The 25371-nt window shown below is 37.9% G+C and overlaps 1 protein-coding gene across 2 annotated transcripts in view; it reads left to right on the top strand.

The window, feature by feature from the left end:
* ASB11 (ankyrin repeat and SOCS box containing 11) overlaps window positions 1-25371 on the top strand; it is a 141301-nt gene that overhangs the window by 35778 nt on the left and 80152 nt on the right. Inside the window, exons 4-7 of one of the 2 annotated variants that reach the window (XM_069100665.1) lie at window positions 7915-8065; window positions 12685-12819; window positions 14895-15086; window positions 21828-25163. In XM_069100665.1, coding sequence (XP_068956766.1) covers window positions 7915-8065; window positions 12685-12819; window positions 14895-15086; window positions 21828-21952 — 603 coding nt within the window. In that variant the 3' untranslated portion in view covers window positions 21953-25163. Of the gene's footprint in view, window positions 1-7914; window positions 8066-12684; window positions 12820-14894; window positions 15087-21827; window positions 25164-25371 lie in introns of those variants that run through there. The other variant, XM_069100670.1, reaches the window with a different exon arrangement.

Raw genomic sequence — 25371 nt, 5'->3', positions numbered from 1 at the left:
TATCTTCCTATTCTTCCCCTCCTTTGTAACCATTTTTCTTTGCCTCTTCTATATGAGATAGTTTACCCCATTCTGTCTCTCCCCATCTCCTCTCATTATATTACTCTCTCACCTCTTAATTTCACCTTTTAAGTATCATACCTTCCTATTAAATCGGTCCTGTGCCCTCTATCTATATATACCTGTACACATATATAGACACATTCACATATGTTTTCATATGCCCACATACCCTCCTATATAGACATATATATGTATGTATCCATAAATATGTAGGTTTATATTCCCTTCAACTATTCTCATACTGAGAAAAATTTCGTAAGTTGCAATTATAATTTTTTTCATGTAGGGATGTAAATAGTTGAACTTTGATAAGTTCCTTATGATTTCTTTTCCCTGTTTACCTTCTCATGCTTCTCTTGCTTTTTGTATCTCAATGTCAAATTTTCTATTCAACTCTGGTTTTTTCATCAAGAATGCTTGAAAGTCCTCTATTCCACTGAATGTCCATATTTTCCCCTGAAACATGATACTTAGTTTTCTGGGTAGTTGATTCTGGCTTTTAATCCCACCTCCTTTGACTTCAGGAATATCATATTCCAAGCCCTTTGATCTCTCAGTTTAGAAGCTGCCAGATCCTGGGTTATCCTGATTGTGTTTCCACAATATTCAAATTATTTCTTCCTGACTGCTTGTAATATTCTTTCCTTGATCTGGGAATTTTGGAACCTAGCTATAATATTCCTAGGAGTTTCCTTTTGGGGATCTTTTTCAGGAGGTGATCAGTGTATTCTTTCAACCTCTATTTTGCCCTCTGGTTCTAAAACATCAGGGCAATTTTCCTTGAGAATTTCTTGAAGGATGATTTCTAGGTTCTTTTTTTTTGATCATGGCTTTCAGGTTGTCCAATAATTTTTAAATTATCTCTCCTGGATCTATTTTCCAGGTCAGTGGTTTTTCCAATGAGATATTTCACATTGCCTTCTATTTTTTTTCATTTGTTTGGATCGGTTTAATAGTATCTTGATTTCTCATAAAGTCATTAGCTTCCATTTGCTCCAATCTAATTCTGAAGGAAAAATTCTCTTCATTGAGCTTTTAAGATTCTTTTTCCATCTGGAAAATTTGGATTTTTTAAGGCATTCTTCTCCTCATTGGCTTTTTGAGCCTCTTTTGCCATTTGAGTTAGTCTATTTTTTAAGGTGTTATTTTATTCAGGTTGGGTTGACTTGCATTTCATAATTTTCTTGCCTCATTCTCATTTTTCCTCTTCCCAATTTTTCTTCCACTTCTCTTATTTGCTTTTCAAAATCTTTCTTAAGTTCCTCTGTGGTCTGTAATCAGCTTGTATTTTTCTTGGAAGCTTTTGGTGCAGGAGTTCTGACTTCACTGTCTTCCTCCTATTCCATGCTTTGATTCTTTTTGTCCCCGAAATAGGAGTGCAAAGTTGGGTTGCTCTGTTTACCTTGCTTCCCTTGTTTACTCATGTTGCCACTCAATTACTTAACTTCTGGGCTTTTTGCCACAGTAGGACTCTGCTACCAGACAGGGGAGCTTCGTACCAAAGCTGGGGTTTTCTCAGCTGGGTGCCCTCTCTGAAGCCTCCACACACTCTGGCAAGCTGGTCACACACCCCAGGACCTCCAATCTAGACCACAATCCAGACCCAAGTAGGTTAAAGTGAGTGCAATTACCCCTCAGACTGGCTGCTTGGTCCCCCCACAAACTGCAGACCAGGAGCTGAAGCTGCCACGTGGCAGTGGCTGCAGGGGCAGAGGCTGATCACAATCCCAGCTACTGGATCCCAAAGTCCAAACTGCCCTGACCTCTCACTTTGTCCTTAGCATCTTTGGGTTGATAATTCTGGAAACCTCCACAGCTGCTGGCGATCTGAAGTTCCTCCAGCCAGAGGCTGGTTAGGACCCACCCTGGGGCTAAAACCTCCAGCTATTGAGGGGCTGAGTTTCAGCTCCCAGAGTGCTGCACTGGCCGCTTGCCGTCGGCCTGCCAGGCTGTCTTCGGAGGGAGGTTAGCTTCTCTGTGTCATTTTGTAGATTCTGTAGTTCCAAAGTTTGTTCAGAGTCACCTTTGACATGAATTGGAGGAGGTGAGTGCCAGAGCCCCGAGGAAGTCCTGTTTCTACTCTGCCATCTTGACTCCACCCCTAGTAGGATTCTGTTTTAACAAATCATTCTTGCTGACAAGATGTTGAGTTCAGTTTTTACACTGCTGAAGAACTACAAGTGCTTTTAGTATCCTCTGACTCTCTTGCCCTGGGAAAAACTGCTTACCATCTCTCTAGGTGTGGCTTTTCATTTTAATATTTGCTCTTAACTGAAAGCATTCTGTTATACTACACTCTGCTACTGACTTCCTCACCAGAATGTCCTTGGAATCTTGGTGATCTTCTCCATCAATCACTGAAATTCTGACTGTTCTTACTCAGCTAGTACTGTGCCTCATCCAAGAAGGTATTAGAAGAGAGTGAAAATGCCATTACTATGACTCTTTCACTTATTCTTTTTTAATGATGATCATTTTCGGTGACAAGGAAGGGAGACCAAATAGTACATCAAAAAGAACTCTGGATTTGAAGTCACTTTCATATCATCTTTGTTATTTTAGAAAAGTCACTTTATTTCTTGAGTAAATTGAGCCTCAATTTCCTCAATTATAAAAGGAGGCAGTTGGCTGAGATTATCTCTAAGTTTTCTTGTAACTCCAAATCCTATGTGAAATTTTAGGGAATAATACAAACTGGGAAGGGGTTTCTTAGCAGGATAAGACAGTGGATCTCAAAGGCAATATTTGGAATCATAGGGAAACACATTATTTTCTGGTTTCTTCAACCCTTGTTAGACCATGTTATCTTGAGTCATGCCTGGCAGTTATAATATGAATTGAGAATGGAAAGATTTAGAGCATTTGAGGGGGAGGGGAAAGAATGTTAAATTATAAGAGTTGGGGGAATGATGGTTAAGAGGGTTGCTAGGGCAATCATAAGTATGTTTTTATTTTTTAATAGTTATTATTTATTTTAACATTTTTTTTTAATTTTGAGTTCTGAATTTTGTTCCTTCTTCCTATTCCTCCCCCACTCATTGTGAAAGCATAAAATGAGTTATCAGTTATATATGTGAAATTATGCCAAGATGGTGGAATAGAAGCAGGACCTCCGCTTGGCTCTGGGTTCGACCTGCCCCAATTCATGTAAAAGGGGACTCTATGACACAGAGAAGCTAACTTCCCACTGAGAACAGCCCGGCAGGCTGGCAGGAATCAGCCAGTGTCGCGCTCTGGGAGCCGAGCCCAGGCCCCTGTGAGCCAGAGGTTTTAGGCCCAGGGCGGGCCTGATGAGTCATTGGCCAGAGGGACTCCAGATCACCAGCAGCTGTGGCCTTTTCCAGAATTATCAACTCATAGATGCTAAGGGCAAAGTGAGAGCTCAGTGTAGTGCGGACTTTGGGACCCAGTAGTGGGGAGTGTATTGGCTTTTGCCCCTGGAACAAGAAGCGACTGTTGGCACTGTGCAGCCACGCCCCCCTACACCCCCGACACCCCACCAGCTGCAGCTCTTGGTCTGCAGAATGTAGGGGGACCAAGCGACCAGTCTGAGGGGGAAATCGCTCTTGCTTTAACCTGCTTGGATCTGGATTGCAGTCTAGGGTGGAGGTCCTGGGGTGTGTGTCCAGCTTCCCAGAGCATGTGGAGGCCTCAGAGAGGACACCCAACTAATACCTTCTGCAGCTTCGAAAACCAAAGCATTTGGTATGAAGCTCCCCTGCCTGATAGCAGAGTCCTACTGTGGCAAAAAGCGCTAAAGTCAAGTAATTGAGTGGCAACATGACCAGGCAAAGGAAAGAAAGCAAACAGAAGAATCCAACATTAGACTCCTATTTTGGGGACAAAAAGAATCAAAGCATGGAATAGGAGGAAGACAGTGAAGTCAGAACTCCTGCACCAAAAGCTTCAGAGGAAAATATGAGCTCGTTACAGGCCACAGAGGACCTTAAGAAGCAGATAAGAGAAGTGGAGGAAAAATTGGGAAGAGAAAAATGAGAACGATGCAAGAAAATTATGAAAGGAGAGTCAACTGCCTGACTGAGGAAAATCACACCTTAAAAAATACACTAACTCAAATGGCAAAAGAGGCTCAAAAAGGCAATGAGAAGAAGAGCGTCTTAAAAAGCTGAATTTGCCAGATGGAAAAAGAATCTCAAAAGCTCACTGAAGAGAATTATTTCTTCAGAATTAGATTGGAGCAAATGAAGCTAATGACTTTATGAGAAATCAAGATGCTGTTAAACAGATCCAAACAAATAAAAGAATAAAAGGCAGTGTGAAATATCTCATGGAAAAAACCACTGACCTGGAAAATAGATCCTGGAGAGATAATTTGAAAATTATTGGACTAACTGAAAGATGTGATCAAAGAAAGAACCTAGAAATCATCCTCCAAGAAATTCTCAAGGAAAAATGCCCTGATGGTTTAGAACCAGAGGGTAAAATAGAGGTTGAAAGAATCCACCAATCACCTCCTGAAAAAGATTCCCAAAAGAAAACTCCTAGGAATATTATAGCTAGATTCCGAAATTCCCAGATCAAGGAATATTACAAGCAGCCAGAAAGAAATAATTTGAATATTGTGGAAACACAATCAGGATAACCTAGGATCTGGCAGCTTCTACACTGAGGGATTGAAGGGCTTGGAATGCGATATTTGGTTGTCAAAGGAGCTGGGATTAAAACCAAGAATCACCTACCCAGCAAAACTGAGTATCATGTTTCAGGGGAAAATATGGTCATTCAGTGGAATAGAGGACTTTCAAGCATTCTTGATGAAAAAACCAGAGTTGAATAGAAAATTTGACATTCAGATACAAGAAGCAAGAGAAGCATGAGAAGGTAAACAGGGAAAAGAAGTCATAAGGAAATTATCAAAGTTGAAGTATTAACATTCCTATATGGAAAACAATAATTTTAACTGATGAAACTTTTCTTAGTATGAAAATAGTTGAAGGGAATAGAAAAATATATAATGTCTATATATGAGGGTATATGGGCATATGAATACATATGTCAATGTGTGTATATATGTTTACAGGTATACATAGATAGAGGGCACAGGACCAATTTAATAGGAAGGGATGATACTTAAAAGGCGAAATTAAGAGGTGAGAGAGGAATATAATGAGAGGAGATGGGGAGACACAGAATGGGGTAAACTATCTCATATAGAAGAGGCAAAGGGAAAATACTTACAATGGAGGGGAAGAATAGGAAGGCAAAAGGAAATGGGTCAACCTTATTCTCATTGAATTTGGCTGGGGGGGGGGAATGAAATGCACACTCAAAAGGGTATCTCACCCTACAGGAGAGTAGGGGGAAGGGGATGAGAGGGGGGATGATGGAAAGGAGGGCAGGCTGGGGGGAGGGAAGTTGGAAGCACCCACTTTTGAAAGCATACGGGATCTAGGTAGAGAACAGAACAAGTGGAAAGTGCGTAAAAGGGAGGGAAATATAGTCAGTCTTTTACAATATATCTTCTGCATCAATATTTTGCTTTTGCTACCCATGTACAACCTATACTGAACTGCTTATCTTTCCAGTAAGGGTGGGTGACAAAGGAGGAAGGGAATAAATCTGGAATTCAAAGTTTTAAAATAAAATGTTTATAATATATATATATATATATATATATACATACATACATACTAGTATTAATACCATTTTATATGTAATTGGGAAATAAGATATACAGGTACTGGGGTATAGAGATCCACCATGCCCTACTGGAAAGTTGGAGGGGGTATGGGAGAAGATATGGGAGAGAGAAGATTGGAGGAGGGGATATCCTGTGGGACTGCTATTTTGGGGCGGTGGTAGGGGGAAAATGGGGAGAAAATTTGTAACTCAAAATCTGGTGGAAATGAATGATGTGAATCAGAAGTTAATAAAATTTTGAAAAAAACTTTTTATCCTTCTTATTGATCTTTTTTTTTGAAAGCCACATTTTCTATTTGGTTCTGTTTTTTTTTTATCAAGAATACTTAAAAATAATCTATTTCATTAAATATCCATTTTTTTTTCTCTTGAAGTATTATACACAGTTTTGTTAGGCAGATTATTCTTGGTTTTAATCCTTTAGCTCATTTGCCTTCCAGTATATCATATTCCAAGTCCTCAACTTCTTTAATATGTTGATATAATATATTTATATTTAATATAATATAATAAAAGGAACAACTCAAATATCACAGAGGCATATTAAAGATAATACAATATTTGTATTATATTGTGTTATCTTTATTTTGTATTATTTTATGATCTTTAATATGTATTATTGTATTATCTTTAATATGCCTCTGTGATATTTGAATTGTTCCTTTCTGGCTTCTTTCAATATCTTCTCCTTGACCTGAAAACTCTAAAACTTGGCTGTAATATTCTTGTGAGTTTCCACTTTGGAATCTCTTTAGTAGTGATTGGTAGATTCTTTCAATTTCTATTTTACTCTCTGGTACTAGGATGTTACCACATTTTTCCTTGATAATTTCTTGAAAGATGATGTCTAAGCTCTTTTTTTTTATCATGGTTCAAGTAATCCAATCATTCTTAAATTATCTTTCTTTGATCTATTTTCCAGGGAAGTTGTTTTTCACATGAGATATTTTACATTTTCTTCTATTTTTTCATCATTTTGACTTCGTTTGATTGTTTCTTGATGTCTCCTGGAGTCAGTAGCTTCCACTTGCCACTAATTTTTTTGAATTGTTTTCTTCAGTGAGCTTTTGTACCTCTTTTTCCATTTGTCTAATTCTGCTTTTTAAGGAGTTCTCTTCAGTAGACTTTCATGCCTCTTATTGGCTAATTTTGTTTTTTAAGGTATTATTTTCTTCAGTGTTTTTTTGTTGCTTCTTTTACCAGGCTGTTGACTCTCTTTTCATAATTTTCTTGTATCACTCTCTTCCCCCCTCCCCTTTTTTCCTCTAGTTCTCTGATTTTTAAAATTCTTTTTGAACTCTTCTAGGAGTGTTTATTGAACCTGTGTCCAATTCATATTTTTCTTTGAGGCCTTACTTTTAGCTGTTTTGACAACATTGTCTTCTTATGACTTTATTTCTTGATCTTCCTGTCACCATAGTAACTTTTATTGTCAGGTTCTTTTTTTCTCATATTTTTCCAAACTGTTTCTTGACTTCTAACTTTATGTGAAAGTTGGGCTCTGTTCTTGGGAAGAAGAGGGAACTGTCCCAAGCTTTAGGTTTTTCATGCTTCTGTTTTCCAAACTAGCTTTGGGGGTCTCAGTTTTCAATGCTGAGGTGGTATGATCCAAGGAAAGGTGAGGTCATTAGTCTCTTGGTCTTTGCTCTGGTCTTACCCAAGATGGATCCTTGCACCCCGGAAGCTATAAGTGCTGATGTTCTTCTTGACTCAGGAACTGTGACCAGGTCTTTTTCTCTTTGGCAACTGCAAACCCTAAGGCTCCTTTCTGCCTTGCAATAGAGGTCACCGCCCCTGCTCTCTTGTAAGAGACCACAAGCACTCTTTCACTTAGTGAATTTAATAAACACCCAAAAAAGGAGGAACATATATATATATATATATATATATATATATATAAAGTAGAACAGAAAAACAGTAAATGTGATACTATCATGTGTGGTTTGCTTTTCTTTTTTAAGTAAATAACAACATGTTTCTTTCAAAGCTTTATTTCTTGTCTGAATTTCCTTCTGAACTAACTTTATGTGTCTTCTGTGCATTTGAAAATGTTTTTTAATAAAAGAAAAATGAAAATTTCTTCTGTAAAACAGGCTTAGCTCACAGGGTTGTTGTGAAGATCAAATATCTAAAAAAAAGCTTGGGAATCTAAGATGGGACATAAAAATGAAGTGTTATTACTCTCACCAGGTGAATGGAACCACTGTGCATGGAGTCACACCTCTCTTCAATGCATGTTGTAGTGGGAGCCCTGCCTGTGTCAATCTGCTTCTTACATTTGGCGCCAAGCCACAATTGGATGATCACCTGGCTTCACCCATCCATGAGGCTGTGAAGAGAGGTAAGGTGAGGAGACAAGCTTCAAACCTGGGAGCCCCAAGGCCATGGCAAAGGCTTAAGTATCCCTTGAATATGTGCTTGAGGGACTCTATGTAATTAGTCAATTGACAAGCATTTATTAAGTCCTGTCTGTGCCAGGAACTATGGAACTAAGAAGAAAAAGGCATAGTTCCTGCCTTCCATGTTCTCCTGCATTCTAAGGGGGAAGACTGTGTCTACTGCACATATGTAAATGTATCCATAGGGGTAGAGATTGGATTGTGATTTCATTGGTATAGAGAACTCCCAGGTGGGAAAACTCTGTCTACCGATGCAGGCCAGTACCTTCTTTGGAATACTGAATATTCTCAGAGAGCTGCCTAGAGAGCACTCAGAGGTTATAGAACTTAGCCAGAACATGTCAAAGGTGAGGCTTGAGCCGTGGTCTTTATACTTCCGAGCCAGTTTTATTTTCCACTATGCCATGCTTTTCTCAAGCATATAGAATACTATATACATGATCAAAACAATGTTGTTTTGAGAGGTTGATCACTAGCAGTGGCCAGGGAGGCTTCATGTGAGAAGGTGATATGTGACCTAAGTCTTAAAGGGACCAGGGATTTCAGGCTGCAAAGGGGAGGAGGAAATACATTCCCAACATGGGGAACGTCCAGAGATGGCAGAAGTAGGGCCATGTGTGTGGAACTGTGCTTGGAACAACCAAGTTGGATCATGTTGAGGGGAGTGTAAGTGTGTAAGAAGTGTGGAAAGTCAGGGAGTGATGGGTTTGTGAGGAGCTTTAAAGGCCTGGCAGATGACTTTTTATTTTATCCTAGAGGTAAAAGGGAGCCACTGGGAAAAGGGGGGTGACACGGTCAAAGTAGAAATTCAGGAAATCACTTTGGCAGCTGAGTGGAGGATGGCCTGGAATGGGGAAAAAATGAGTCAAACACATTAGAAATCTGTAATTAATTAGTCATTAACCTTGGAAGAAATATTCTGGTCTCTTCCTCTTGACTATAGCTTATGTTGCTGGAGGGTGAGGGAGAGGTGAAGGGTGAGGGAGGTAGTGGAACATTGTATTAATTTGAATACTTTAACTTTGCATTTGCAGAGGTGAAGCAACTCTTCTCACAATCTCCCTGGGTCTGAGGTCCTCGCCTGTCCTCCTGTCTCCTAGGGGCTGCTTCTATAGCATGTTCATAAGAATGATGCTCAGTCTCTGGGCAGGATTTTTGCTAGTTTGCTAGCTAGCAAGTCTACAAAAGCAAAGCTGTAGCTATCCCAAGTGCTGCATTAAGATTACACCCTATACTGATGTTGTAAGATAAATGATAAAATCATCTGAAAACTACTTCAGATACTAGACCTTATTTATGATAGAAACAGTTAACTATTCATCTCAAGTATTTCTTTGTAGATAATCCAGTTACTTTAAGAACCCAATTATGAAGTGATTGAAAAACAATCTCACAAGTTGACTTGGCTATGATCATGAAACCATCCTGGATCCCTCTGTTCTTAATTCCTTTTGAAATAAGGAATATAAAGTCAAGTATTTTATTTTCAAAGAATGGGTATGATTCAATAAGATAAGCACTGAAGGAAAAGGACAACTGGTCATAGGTCATATTGAAAGAGCAGCTGTTGCATAAGATACTCAGTCTTTTCACCCATCTTAAGGGCATAAAGTCTTTTAAATTCAAAAAGCACCTCATCTCTAAAGAAAATTAAAATACTTTAAATACATAATCCTTGGTCATGTATTAAAGGACAAATATTAGTTTATTTTAGAGATGAATAAACTGCAGCAAGCTATAAATAGTTATTTGCCCTTGGTCAAACAGGTTAGTTATTTTTTAGATCATGATCATTTCTTTTTTTTTTTGTTTGACTTAACAGTATTTTCCCCCAATTACATCTAAATGTAGTTTTCAGCATCCATTTTGTAAGATTTTGAATTCCCAATTTTCTCCCTCCTTCCCTTCCCTTCCTCCTCTCCAACACAGCAAGCAGTCTGATATAGGTTATTACAGGTACAGTCATGTTGAACATATTTCCACACATTCACATGTTGTGATAGAAGAATCAGAACAAAATGGGAAAACCATGATAAAGAAAAAAAATGTGAAAACATTAGGCTTTGATCTGCATTCAGACTCCATAGTTCTTTCTCTGGATGTGGATAGTTTTTTCCATCATGAGTCCTTTGGACTTGTCTTGGATCATTATATTGCGGAGAAGAGCTAATTCTATCATACTTGATCATTACACAATGTTGCTATTACAGGGGACAATGTTCTCCTGGTTTTATTCACTTCACTCAGGTAGTTCATGTAAGCCTTTCCAGGTTTTTCAGAAATCTGCCTGCTCATCATTTCTTATAGAACAATAGCATCCCAGGCCATCTCCAGTTGTCCTGATCTGTATTTAGCCATTGGACCCAGATGCCTCTGGAGGCAAAAGTGAGGCTGGTAACTTTGCACAGCTCTCCTTCATTAAATCCAATTCACTTGCATGTCATGAAATTGCCTGCATGTCATGACGTCACTTTGATGTCATGGTCCTCTTTAAGAATGAAGGACTAACAGTGGCAAGCAACAGAACAATGGTATTCCATTACATTCATATACCACAGCCCGTTCAGCCATTCCCCAGTTGATGGGCATCCTTTCTATTTCCAAATTTTTGCCACCACAAAAATGAGCTGCTATAAATATTTTTGTACTTGTAAGCCCTTTTTAACTTATCTCTTTGGGACACAGACCTAGTAGTGGTACTGCAAACAGGCCAATTATTGAAGCTCTTTGTATGGTGCTATAAGAAAAGACACAGAAGTTCTCGTTCTCCCTGTTCCCATTTCATGATGTACTAGACACTTGGTATCATATGGCCAAGACTGTTTGATTGCCTGATGATACAATCTAGTTCATACACTTTGGGACAGAACCTCAGATATTGTAGTTGTGTACTCCGGTAGTAATCTTATAAAGTCCTTTAGAAAGTCTTTTTTTTTCTTAGCCAGAAACATCTCTTTCTCCCTGAAGAGTTGGCAAATGAAAGTTGGTCTTGAATGACCTAAATAGCTTCTCTAAACTTTGGGCAGGGCCCATCTGTTCAAACCTGCAGCATAACACAAGCATGCACACACACACACACACACAGGATCTGCTAGGTTATCCTCACACATACTTGTAAAAGATACATATTATGGCTAAAGACATAACACTGTTTACTGTCCAGAATTAAAGAAAAGCAAATTCATATCTGAAAGTCATATTTTTTTTTCAAAATTAATCATTGTTTATGGAGAGAGACATTCTGTCTTCATTTAAGTCATTTATATGCACAAATAACTGGAAATGTTTTGAATTTCAAAATTATGTTTAGATTTCTCAGAAATTCTTCCAATTTTTCATATTTCTAACTGAGTTTCAGGCTTAGGCAGCACTTTGTAATCAAGGAGTAGTGTTTTACTTAAATTAACAAATTCTCCTTCAGAAAATACAAGTAGAATCCTAATTCCTGACTTTGCATGGCCATGCAGACATACCTTCATGCACATATACACAAACTCACTCCACTAATTTTTAAGTTGCGATAATTGTGAAAGGACTGGAAAGAAGTTTGCTTCTGTGTTATTTGTAAAGAAAGAGGTTGTTAAATAAATTAAATAAATAAACAAGATTTTAAAGGGTAATAAGCTCACCAAAGACAACAAAATGCTTACAGAAAACTTTGAGACTTCAGAACCACTCATTGACATGAAGTTGTCACTGTTATTATGCATCATGTTTGTCATTTCATTATATAAGCATTCTAAAGGACTTTTAATAGTCAACACTTTGTTTACCCAATTCCTCTTATTATATGTACTTGAAATTAATAAAAAGGTAATTTGTCCTTATGTTAAAAGATAGATTCAAAACCCATTCTTAATATATTCCAACGAATTTGATGGCTTCCCAGATCCTTTCTCTCTCCAAGTCTATGTTTTACATATACACAGGTATGCACACACTGAATATAACCTATGACCTACTGCCCTTTTGTGCTTATCCACCCACTCTTCGAAAATTAAATACTTGACTTTATTTTCCTTATTTCAAAAAGAATTGAGAACATAAATGTCCATGGACAATTTTATCATCATAGATCATAGCCAAGTCAACTTGCGAAATCGTTTTCAATCACTTCATAAATGAGTTCTTAAAGTGACGGGCTTATCTACAAAGAAATGCTTGAGATGAGATGTTCCGTTCAACAATGAATAGGTTGTTTTTTCCAAATCATAAATCAGGTCCAGTATCTGAAGTAGTTTTCAGATGGTTTTATCATTCATCTCACAATATCAGTTGTGTGTGTGTGTGGCGGGGGGGGGGGGGGGGGTGGGATTTAACAGAATGTCCAATGCCCTGAGAATCAAGAAGCCTAGTTTTTCTCCCTGAATGTCATAGACAAGCTGTGTGGTCTTGGGGAAGTGACTCACTTTTACTTCATTATCCTTCAGTTTTCTCATCTTCAGAATGAAAGCATGTTCTAAATGATTGCTAACATCCCTTTCAACTCCAAAATTTTCTGATTCTTTGAACATTCAACAACTTCCTTCTTTTGTATGAGGTTATCTTCTGTGTTAATTAGGTCACAGGGAATGTATGGAAATCCTGCTGGCAAATAATGTTAATATTGACCAAGAAGCTCCCCAGCATGGAACTCCGCTGTATGTGGCCTGCAGCTATCAGAGGACAGACTGTGTCAAGAAACTCTTGGAGCTAGGTAACCTTCAGCAATTTTTTCATGTCTGAAATGAGCACTAGGTCAACATTCACCCTTCCTGGTTTCTCAGATGATGGCTTGCCAAAAGGAAAATTTCCTAATGTTAGCCAAGGCAAATACATCTCATTCCAGAGATACTCAAGTTCTTTTAATTCATTCCTTTGGCTTGTAGTTAGCCACAAGACTCAAATTAATCTTTTCATACATCGAACCAACTTAAATTCTTAAGTATTCTGTCAGAAGTAGGCAGAAAAGCCATTTCATTCAGTGATTGTCACTGAAACTCTTCCTGGGTCAAATTGTACAAGAAGAAAATAAGAGAAGACTACTATACCAGTACAGACTGACATAAGAAGTCTGCTTGGATTCACAAAAACTCTAGGTGACTAGCTCAGTTTTGACTGAAGTTGAAATAAGTAACAATCTTTGGATCAACCTTGAAAAGACCTGACCTATTTTCTCTGACCTCAGGGCAGTCCTGGCTGAATTAGATTTTCTGTGGTTTTTCTGAGACCAAATAAATATTCAGGGCTTATTAGGGACTGGGAACTGACTTGTTTTGCCCTGGTGTTTAACAAGTTCAACTGATGGTAATTATGCTGATTCGAAGGCAACATTCAGAAGATCTCCCTCACATCATTTTTAATCATTATTTTAGTGATTTTACAATAATAGAAGAACTCAGTAACAAGAATGGGTAAATAAAATTGTGTGGCCACACTAATTTTTGAATTCACAGGGTCTAGTCTTTGAAATGAAGGGTGTTTAAGTGAAAAGTTTAATTTTGAAGAAAAAAATGCTAGATTTTTAGATTTGATATTTTCTCATTTTTTTAAATGAAAAAAATTTAAATATATTTTCTTCTTATTGCCTTTAATGTTTATTAAAAAATAAAAACAACCTTTTGGTAACTTCTGTACTATGAGATTTTTTTGAATTAAGCTATAATTTTTTTCTAAAGAACTTAATCAGAAAGCTCTTATTTTTGTTACACATTTCTCAGAGGCAAAAAAAGTTTTTTGAAATAACTAATATTCGAAGAGAAAATTATTTAACTTCTTATATCCTTCCATCAAAATACTTGGAAATAATCTCTAGTTCAGACAGTTTTACAGATACTCCAGGCCTTGAATTAGCCATTAAATCCAATACAATATAATCTAATAAAACAAACATTTATTAAATTAAGCACCTAATCTACGCAAGGCTCTATGCTAAGCACTAGGGTTATAAAAACAAAATGATAAACAGGTTATGTATTTGAGGAGCTTACATTCACATCCAGCAGGCAAGCCAGCCTGTTTAAAGCAGCAAGTCACCATAAAAGATAATAAAGAGTTGGCATGTGCCAAGCAAGTCAAACCACAACTTCCACAATGGCCATCATCTCACCTCAGACCCTGATGAGGATGACCCAAGTTCCTGAACCCAAGGTTTTTAAGGAATAGCAGTGCTCTCCACCACCATCCTGGGAAGCAACACCTGTGCAGATGCAGCCTGAAAATTGAACCTGCAGCTGCTATAGAATTAGCTACTGAAGACCCAGAAAAGAGAGTTCTTGCCAACAAAGTCCTGGGTACTGTAAATAGTTCCTCAGAAACTGATATGATTTTAACAGTTGAAATATTATTAAAGAAGAACATTACAAACAAATTAATAAAGACAAAAAATTAAAAATAATTTAAAAAAAGAACATTAACATTTGCTTTGCTAGTGCACCCTAAGGACCAGGCCACCTTTCCATTTGACTTGCAACTAAAGCTTTCCATATATCTAGTCCCCCCATTATAGTGCAAGCCTCTTGGAACTGGGACTACCCTTTCTATTTGTTTCACAGTGATTAGCATAGTGCTTTGCACTATTGTAAGCACTTAATAAATGTTCTGTTTTTCATTCATTCATTAATTCTGCTAAGGAAAACTGACCATTTTCTGAGAAATGTGTCCAACAGTTACTGGCAATTTACAAAAATGTAAACTCCAAACTTTAAGCTTAACATTCTTCCCTATCACATATTTTGAATTTTTTCTATCTAAGTACTCAATGATTTCTTGTGATATGTCTGTTCTTTTAAGGAGCCAGTGTTGACCAAGGCAAATGGTTAGATACCCCACTGCATGCAGCGGCCAGACAGTCCAGTGCAGAAGTCATTGATCTATTAGCAGACTATGGTGCAAGCCTGAGACGCTTAAACCATCAAGGCAAGTGTGCTCTTGATTTGGCAGCTCCCCAGAGCAGTGTGGAACAGGCACTCCTCCTTCGGGAAGGTAATAAACTAGTTTTTTGTTTGGGTTACCAGTCTTGCTTTAATCAATCAAACATATCATTTACCTAGTTCAGAGGAAAAAACCAGCACCCCGAACTTCAGAGTATACAGAGGTTACAAGCAGAAATTACAAGAAGACAGAAAAACAGCCATTACACCCATACCTAGTCAGTTACCAGAGAGGGAAGCATCAGCATCTGGGTTTTTCAAAGGGGGGGGGGTCCTCAACGGCTGCCCAGAGTCTCATCTGGTCAAATCACACAACACTTCTCAAAGTGAGCCCCCGGTAATAAATTAGTTTAAGGCTTCTCCCTCCCCTCAGGTTTTATCTCCAGTCTTTCGACTGCAAGTTTTTAGTGCCTTCCCCTCTGAGATTACCTTCTATCTACTGTCTGTTTTGTATACATATTTAATGATTTACAGGTTGTCTCCATGTTTAGAATGCATGTTCCTTGAGGGAGGAACTTTTTTTTTTTTTTTGCTTTTTTCAAAACAGTGTCTGGCACTAGTGAGCGCTTAATAAGTACTTTTCTACTGACCAATGGACTAATTATTTAATTAGTTCAACAAACATTTATTAAATGACTACTCTGTGACGGATATTGCTGTAAAAGCTAGGAATAAAAGAAATTGGATACAGGGAGTTTTGGTGATGGAAGGAAAGCATAAAAATCCTATCATTTCTGAGCATTTTTAAATGTTTTTTTTTTTTCATTCATTCATCCTTACATACATATAACCTGGTAGATCCCAATTATTATATAACAATGGAGGGTTGCTGTAGTGCTGATCTGCTATGGCTTTCTCTAGCATAGAACAAATAATATAGGAAAAAAGTGGTCTCACTATAAGAGTGCAGAAATACTCCACCTCGACTGTGATATAAGCCCACTTCAAACCAAATAAGACCATGTTATATTTAGAGGAAATCCAGAGGCAAATTAGAAATAACTGATTTAGGAATGGTGAGAGCAGAAAGGACTTACTCTCAAAACTCTGACTGGATGACCAACTCATCACAATGTGCCAGTCACTGTGTTGGCTAGTTACCTTTTATACAGATCAGGATGTAATTGGTGGAATTTTATTCCCAATTACTTCATCTACATTTTCACTATTTATTTGAAGACATAAATGTAATTTCCTAGACAGAAAATGAATTTTTTTTAATCCATTAAATAAATTCTAAAAATATTTTAAACTCTGCCTTATTATTGAATGCCCATCCTTTTTCATTATAGTTAAATTTTGATTTGCAGAGTAGGTCATCCTGGGCTACATCCTGTGTCCCATTGCTCTTTGGAACATATTCCATTCACTCCTACAGTTTCTAGTGGGTAGAGAATAGTCTTGCATTATTCAATCATCCTTTCCTTTGTACTTGAAGGTCTTTCTCCTGACCACTTAAAGAATTTCTTGTTTCTGATTTGAATTATTAAGCTTAACCACTATGTATTTACGGTCTTAGGGTTTTTTTTTCTTTTCTGAAGGTAATTTGTGAATTCTTTTGATTGAAATTTCATTTTCCACGTTCAGAAGATCTGGTTATTTCTCTTCTATCATTTAGTTTGTTATGATATTAAGGTTTTTTTGGTCCTGCCATGTTCTTCTGGGAGAGCTATGATCCTTAGGTTGTCTCTATGCAACTTGTTTTCGTGCTTCAGTTCTTCCAGATTGTCTTTCACTTCTGTGCATTTTCATTCCCAATCTGTTATTATCCCGTTTGTTTCTTGGTGAGGATCGCTGCTGTAGATTCCAGTGTTTCTGTCTCACCGTTCTGCTTGTTAATTTTGCTTTGTAGATCATAAATTCTACTCTCTTACTTTTCATTTCTCTTTTGAACCACTCATAAACATTGTGTTGTAGTTCCACATTCTCCTCAAATGCCACAGGGTTCTCTGTCTTAGCATATGTTGAATTATTTTCCTTTGTTTTGCAAAATATATTCATAGATACCTAACTGCTTTTACTAGATCTAGAGGTCATATTTCCTACTGTCTTTACTGTTTTTCCTGTTAATTTATCTGTTTATGTTTAAGGTCTTTGAATTTTCCTCTTCCTGAAATCCTGGTAATTTCAGTCTTTTTTTTTTCTCCTTGTTTCCTCCATCACTCATTTTCTGATTCCTTCCCCTTTAATTGTGGTTTCCTTGGGGGCTATATCTTAAAACACCTCAGCCTCTCCCCACCCCCACAATGAACAATTTATAGTTCACCTGCTTAGGTGTCTGCCCCATCTGATTTTTGGGTGGTCATAAGTGGCCTCAGCTGGATGCTGTGTTCTCTACCTTAGACCTGGTAGAGTGCTGCACAGCCCCCAAAGTATGCATTGTCCTGTCCTGGTATCCTGTCTCAAACTCTCTATTCCTTATTTTTTTGTCCTAGCACTGGCAGTTCAAAGCTTTACAGTGCTGATTCTATAGTGTTGTGGCCCCCCAGTAGGCTTTTGTTCCTAATGGACTGTTGCCACCTAGCTGTCTGTCCCAGCCAGGGCAGATTCCCACAGCTTAAAGCTGGGGTCTCCATGGCACTTGAAAGAGAGAAAGGGAACCGGGGTGGGAGAGGTGTGTTTTATTTTAAACTTGTGTTTTGTCCTTGGGTCTGTTAGTACAGCCTTCCTGGCAGAGGGGTGTCAAGTAAACTCAGAGTCAGAAAATGTCAGTTCATGGACCTTTTTTTTTTAAACGATGTTCCAATTTTGTTCTCACCTGTCAGACTCCCCTGAGTTTTTCCTTTTCCAGGCTAAACAAACTCAGTTTACTTAACTCATCCTCAAATGAATTCAAGACTCTTTACCATCACAATGGTCCTCCTGTGGATTTATCCTACATGATGACACCAAGAACATAGCACAATATTCTAGATATTGTCAGAACAAGGCAGAGAACAGAAGCACTGTTACATTCTTGGTCCAACACACTATACCTCTTTTATATTGCCATTTCACAATGTTGACTCACATTGAGTTTGTAGTTTACTGAAATCATGAGCTCTTTTTAAGATTTGTTTTGCACTGTTGATATAAAGTTTTCAAACTCAAATGTAAGACTTTACATTTATCCCTATCACACGTCTTATTTATTAGCTTTGGAACAATGAACTAACCTCGTCATGATCTTTTGGGAACCTGTCACCCATTGTATTAACTATCCCTGTTAGGTTTGTGTCATCTAAAAGTTTGAAAAAGATGATGCCCACGCCTTTATCCAAGTCACTGATTAAAATGTTCAGTAAATAGGACAGGGATAGGCACCAATTCCTGGGTGACTCCACTGGAGACTTCCATCTAAGCTGACACTGAACCATTAATGACGATTCTTTGACTCCAGTCATTCAGTCAGTTGTGAATATATCTCATTGTACAAATCACTTTCCAAAAGAATAGATTGTGTTATTTTCTCAAATACATTGCAAAGTTCTAAGGCAAACTACACCATTCCCTAGTTTAATAACCTTGGCAAAAAAAAGAATAAGTTTAGTCAGCTATGACCTATCAGTGCTGAAGCCATGATGACTTGGTGATTGCCATATCCTCTTTTCAGATAGGCAATAACCATCTCTTTAATATTGCCAGGAAATAACCTCAAGTCAGTAACCCACAGATTACAGATGCGCTGTGCTTGCCTCCCTTCTCTAGTCCTTCAGCACTTCAGCCTTTAGCATATCACTGATGATGACTCAGTAACTGAAGTGTCTACTTCTTTCAGGATATAAGAATGTTCCCCTGGACCAAGTGACTCAGATTCATACAGGGCACCATCTCTTCCTGCCTCCTCGAATAGCATCTCCTATAAACAGTTTTCATCTTATTCTTTGTGTTCCAATGTCCTTCTCCTTGGTGGAGGAAAGAGAGGCAAACAAAAAGTTCATAGTTCTTTCAGCATTCATCATCAGCCCGTCTGCCTCCCGCAGTACTCATGGCCTCCTCCTTCCTCCAGTGAAGCAAAAAACAGTTTGTGTAGGCTTTCCCCCCCTAGCTCAATTCATTCTGAGCTTTTACACTCCTGACATGATTGCGACAGTTTCGTTCATTCCTCCTCTGTTACCTGTCCTTCATTCTACTTTCTCTACATATATTTTAAACATCCAACCTGGTTGGTTATTCTTTGTGCATCCATAGCACCCCTTTTTCCTTTACTTTAGAATGATTTCACATCTCTTCCTTTTAATTTTAAAGCCCCTTTGATTTTACGGACACCAGACAAATGTATCAATAGCCTTTATTGAGGGTATGTTATCTCTGGTCTGTTATTCCTGTAATTTTTAAACAAGCACTGAACTACATATTCTCGAATGACTTAAATAATTATTTTCTACGTTCTCCACAGAAAGAATTTTTATCATCTTCACTATGTCTCAGTTCAGAATCACTAAGTTTCTTTCAAAGAACCAGGATCATAGAATAATAGAATCATTGATTAGAGGTGGAAGGAACTTTGGAGATCATCTTGGCCATTCCCCTCATTGGATAGATGAAGAAATTGTAGCCCAGAAAATTGAAGCGGCCTAAGGCCATCCTCGCCATTCCCAGCACAGCTGACATTCTGGTCTTAAGCCCTCATTACGCCATGTTGGCTATGAGTATTACTCATGAGGTGACATTCTATCAAAGATACTCCTAGGTCCAGAAGTTTTCGTCTCAGAATTATAGGATCTCAGAATCAGAAGAGGCCATCTCGTGCCCGAGTAGGCATCTCTTATAACAAATTCCTCTCTACTCTGTCTCCTCTTTAAATGTCACTGTTTGATGTAGAAGGAAGAACTCTGGGTATATCAGAGTGCACTCTAGTGTCTGAAATTTTCTAGGCAACTTGGAATATCTGTCTGCATTACCACCATCCAAAGAAGTTTAAATTTGGCGACTGCTCAAGAGGTGCGCCCCTAATTTCCCCCCCCCCCCGCCTTAGGCCCTAAGATTTTAAATAAAACCTATTGATTAGTTCTCAAGGTAAGTTTCCAATCACATGCAGCTCTTGTTGGCCACAACAACCTAAACCTATCTTGCCTGTTTTGATCATGCCCAAGTCTCCCCAAGATTTCTAACACGATATTGGCGTATATGGTAGGCTCCTCTTCTTAGAGATATTTCTCATAAATGATGAACTATGTGAATAAGCATGTCCAACATAAGTGATAGTCAAATTAGGAAGTGAAAGGATATAAAACCTGCCCCCTGCACTTCCGATATTCTGTCTACAATCCATAATCTCTTAATTTACCTGATTTCTGAGTCCTCCTAGCTTATTATTCTGAGAGACTTCCATGGAAAAGCAGCTTCCTGGTTCATGAAGCCTCGGACAAGATGACCACACAGGGACACGTGACACTGGGGTAGAATATATTGGAAAGGGGGAGAATTTGAAGTTCTTCCCACACATTTCCTACTTAGTTCCCTCAGTGATACCATCAGAAAATGTATACAATATTCTCTCCTTGTATGCCTCCCCCTTTTGTGTGGAAGGATGAAGAAATGTTTCATGACATATTCTCTAGCACAAAAGACCCTTTTTTTCTCTTTCTTTTTTTAAAAGAACAGCTCAGTATCACAGTAACCTTTCCTGGTGTCAGTGTTCTCTTATCTTTTGCTTAGTTCCATCAAAAAAACTTGCAGGTCTAGGTTTCCTCTATGAATTGAATTGGCTGTAACACACATTATCCCGGTTCCTTGTTGGGAGATTCAAAGACATCTCTGGGTATGACTTGAGATCCAGCCAATACTACCTAATGGTCAACTAAGAAGACTAATCCCTTGAGGTCTCCCCATCAAGCCCAGTTTCAACGTTCCTGCAGATACAGAGCTAAAGATAGACACCTCCATCTGCCAATACTGCGTCGAGATGGGTAGTGAATCTTGCTAAATTCCTATCTACAGCTGTTTTCCAGCGGCACAACTCTGTCTTCAGACCTCCATAAGTCAAATAATTTCATATACACTTTCATGTTCACAAATTTTTACTCCCAGGATAGGCTTTATTGTCCATGTGTGATACAAGAATGTCTTAAAAGAACAACCTTAACAAATGACATCTTCAATTCCTCCAACATTAAAGTGTTTTTTACCTACATTGTGTTAATAGCATACATTTGCATTCCTAACTTGCCTCTGGTAAACCTCATCCCTGTCAATGATCTGGTCATTTAAAAATCCCTTAAAACAAATCCTTTCTATAAGAATAAGTATGGGCTATACTTCCCATTTATGGGTTTTCCCCTCTATGCTACTCTACAATTACTATTCTGAAGTTTTTTTTCTTTTAAAATTTGTTTTACGGATACCTTTTATTTGTACATTACAGTTATTTTAACCCTTCCCTCCATCAGACCAAGTCATCCCCTTGTCAAAGAAAAACAACTGATCAAGAGTCCATCTGATGGTGTTTATAATATTCTTTTTTAGCAGTTTCCCACCTGTCTGTGCTGAGAAGGGAGAAATGTTCCACTATCTGTTCTCAGGCACAAAAGACCCTTTTAAAAAGAGTAACTTGGGGGCAGCTAGGAGGCGCAGTGAATAGATCACCGGCCCTGGAGTCAGGAGGAAGTGAGTTCAAATATGACCTCAGACATGTGACGCACTTACTAGCTGTGTGACCTTGGGCAAGTCACTTAACCCCAATTGCCCTCCAAAAAGCAAAGAAAAAAAAGAGTAACTTAATGCCACAGCAGCTTTTCCTCTTGTTATTGCTCTGACTTTCCTTCTGCCTGGTATGTATTTCCATCCTCATGTCTCCCCCCTCCCCCTCTAGGTCCCTCTTCACTGGCCCAGCTTTGCCGTCTGTGTATTCGGAAGTGCTTGGGTCGATCCTGTCATTATGCTATCTACCAACTGTGTCTTCCAGAGCCACTTGAAAAATTCCTCTTGTACCAATAGATAAAAAGCTATAAAGCAGAAAGGTACTTGAAAAAGTAGATGACAGCTTAGTCAAGCTTCCCTACAGTTATACTTACAGGCATCTATAAGGACTAAGGCAATTCATTACAGGAAAACATCTATTCATGCTTTTTACATAATTATAGGATGGGATGTGGTGATTAATTTTATCTTCTGGCTAACCGGTGGGGTGAACAAAGTCTTTTTTTTTTAATTTAATTTTAGTTCTTATTGATGAAAAGCTTTCTAAAATGTTTTCTGTCCTCATTACATACAATGTAGCAAATGTAATAGAAGATTTATGTGATGATTGAAATTCTTATAGTAAACTGGGATCATCATTGGGAACATTTGTGATTATTATACATTACTAAATATAGTTGGAGAGGGGCAGCTAGGTGGCACAGTGAATAGAGCACCAGCCCTGGAGTCAGGAGGGCCTGAGTTCAAATCCGGCCTCAGACACTTGACACACTAGCTGTGTGACTTTGGGCAAATCACTTAACCCCAATTGCCTGCCAAAAAAGAAAAAAGCAAAAAAAGATATTTGATAGGACATCCACAGTCATCATTGGGGCAACGAGGTGGCGCAGTTAATAGAGCACCGGCCCTGGAGTCAGGAAGACCTGAGTTCAAATTCGGCCTCAGACACTTAACACACACGCACACACACACACACACACACACACATACACACATACACACAAACTAGCTGTGTGACATTGGACAAGTCACTTAGCCCAATTGCCCTCCAAAAAGCAATAAATAAATAAATGAATAAATAAATAAATATAGTTGGAGAAGATTAAGATGAATGAATGTTGTCTTTAGTAAGTTTCGTTTTTGAATAATAAATCTCTGGTTGTCCATTTTGAGGTCATCTTTTCTCTTTCTCATAAGAGCTGATATGATTTTTTTTTAAAGCCACACCTTCTCGTTTATTTAGTAGTTTCACAGAATCTCAAGGTTGGAAGGAACCTCAGATCTGGGTCGTGTAAATTCAGCCTGTATCTCATCAAGAATTTCCAGGCACTAATGAATCAATGTACATGTTAAGAGAGTGACTTATTTTGAACTTGTTTTCCCCTGCTTATAGAAGGATAAAATATATTCCTCTTGATTTTAACTGTGTTCATTTTAAACTAACCAATAGAAACTATCAGAAACTTTCTAAGGTTATCTCCCATTTACTCTATTTGTATCTAATTATTTATAAGTTGTTCTCTATACCCCCCCACCCACATACCACACACACCACACACACACACACACACACACACACACACTTCTTCCACCCCACTAGAATGTAAATTCCTTGAAGGAACTTTTATTATAGTGCCTGACACATAGTAAGCTCTTAACAAATTTGTATTGATTACTTGATCAATTGATTGGTTGATGAAGCATCCAGGAGGAGCCTCTTACCCAAATGAACAGGCACTATAGACAGAGAGTTGTTGACCCTAGTCATTTTGGCAAACAGACCTCACATTAACTTTGTAATTAATTATGTGGAAAACAAAGCAAATATTGATTAAAGCAAATTCAATTGAGCAGAAGGGGAATTCATTACTATGATATAAGAGTTTTTAATCTCTTTTTGTTTGTGTCATGGACCCCTTTAAAAGCCTGGTGAAGACTATGGACCTTTTCCTCAGAATTGTATTTTTAAATACATAAAATTACAAAGAAAACAAATTATATGGAAATGAAAATGTAATTTTTTCCATCCAAATTTAAACTCCTTGAAGTCTATCCATAGAGCCCTCATGGTTCCTGGGCCCGAAGTTCAGAACCCATGCTAGGCTGGCTCACAGAATGGGTTTTAAAATATTCAGTATTTGGCAGCTTCCTATTTTAACCAATTATTCTTGCTGACTAGGTGCTGAGTTCAGTTGTTTCTGCACTGCTCAAGGAATTCATGTGCTAAATTTTTGTGCATTTTTCTTAAAAATCTATGTTGAGAAAAGGAGGAAGTCTCCCCAAAAGGATATGCTTAAGGCATATGAGAAGACAAGAGATGAAAGTATAACTACTTAGTTTACTTTTGTCTGCCAAGAAGAATGAGAACTGAATTTGAAAGGAGAGAACAAAAATGTCCAATAGGGAGAATTGGAATCCAAGAGAAATAGCAATATAGTAAGAAAGCATCTTATTGCAGTAAGTTCAGCTGAATTACTTCCCAGGGTCCTGAAAGAAAGGACAGGTGTGAATGCTGTGTCTGCTAGGGAGATTATGAAGAATGAGAGCAGTACTACAGGACTGACTGAAGAAGGGCAAATGTTGGCTTCATTTTCATAAAAAATAAAAGGAAGGAAGGAACAGGATGCTCTGCAAACTATGAGCTAGTAAGATTTTGCTTTCCCAGCAAAATTCTATAGTGTTAATAAAGATAACTTATTGTTAAATGAATTGGCAAGGGGGAAAATTGTGCTGCCTAAATTTTGGTGCCTTGGATCAAAGCCTTGCCTGCCCTATCATAGTTATAGTTTTAACTAAATAATATCTATTAAAACTCGGAAGGATTCTTTGAGCATCCTTATTCCTGATATCTACAACCTTATGATTTTTAGAAATAATTACATAGTGAACTAGGTGTGCCAACTTCCAGGATAATATTTCTTCTGCAGGGAGACACCCAAAATATTAAAGAGATAACATCAGAAGAAACCGTTTTTCTTTTTCTTCTCATTGTTGATATAAATTGCGAAAATAATAATTTGACAGTTGTTTTAACTTGTTAAAGGTCTCTCAGGGACATTGTCATATTTTAACCCCTTAGTATCTGCATTAATATTAACTTCCAAAATCAATAAAAATAAAATCTTACATATATAATTAAATTATAGATTTTTACCTCATTCAACTAACTGATCCTAAACATATTGCCTAATCAACTTTAATATGGATAGTGGAAATCATTTTCTATGCTTCTTCACCGGTAGAGTGCTCAATGAATAAATCTTGGAGAGAAAGCAGCCATTCAAGCTTCCCAATTTCTCTTGCCCTGAATCATTTAGTCAACAACTTTTAATTTATTATTTATATATAATTACATTTTTTGAGACAACTATCATCTAGCACAGTGCCTTGATGATATTGTTCATGTCTTTTACCAAGTTCCTCTATAAGATTTAAAAAAAATTTTTTTTTTTGCTTTTTGGAGGAGGGAGGGAAGGGTAATTGGGGTTAAGCCCAAGGTCACACAGTTAGTAAGTGTTAATTGTCTGAGTCCGGATTTGAACTCAGGTCCTCCTGACTCCAGGGCCAGTGCTCTATTCACTGTGCCACATAGCCACCCCCCATGTAAGATTTTACAAAGAAGTTTATGCTCTAAACCAATATTGACCTTTCTCCCCTTACATATAACTTCATTTGGCAAGAAGTCAAGTGCTAAAATGGTTTCTAGTCTCTTTTGG

Source organism: Petaurus breviceps, unplaced genomic scaffold (genome assembly GCF_028583685.1).
Source record: "Petaurus breviceps papuanus isolate PSGF00001 unplaced genomic scaffold, PetGlider_PUasm1.0 419, whole genome shotgun sequence".
Taxonomy (NCBI): domain Eukaryota; kingdom Metazoa; phylum Chordata; class Mammalia; order Diprotodontia; family Petauridae; genus Petaurus; species Petaurus breviceps.
Note: the sequence above shows the minus strand (reverse complement) of the source record. Positions and strands in the feature narration are given on the sequence as shown.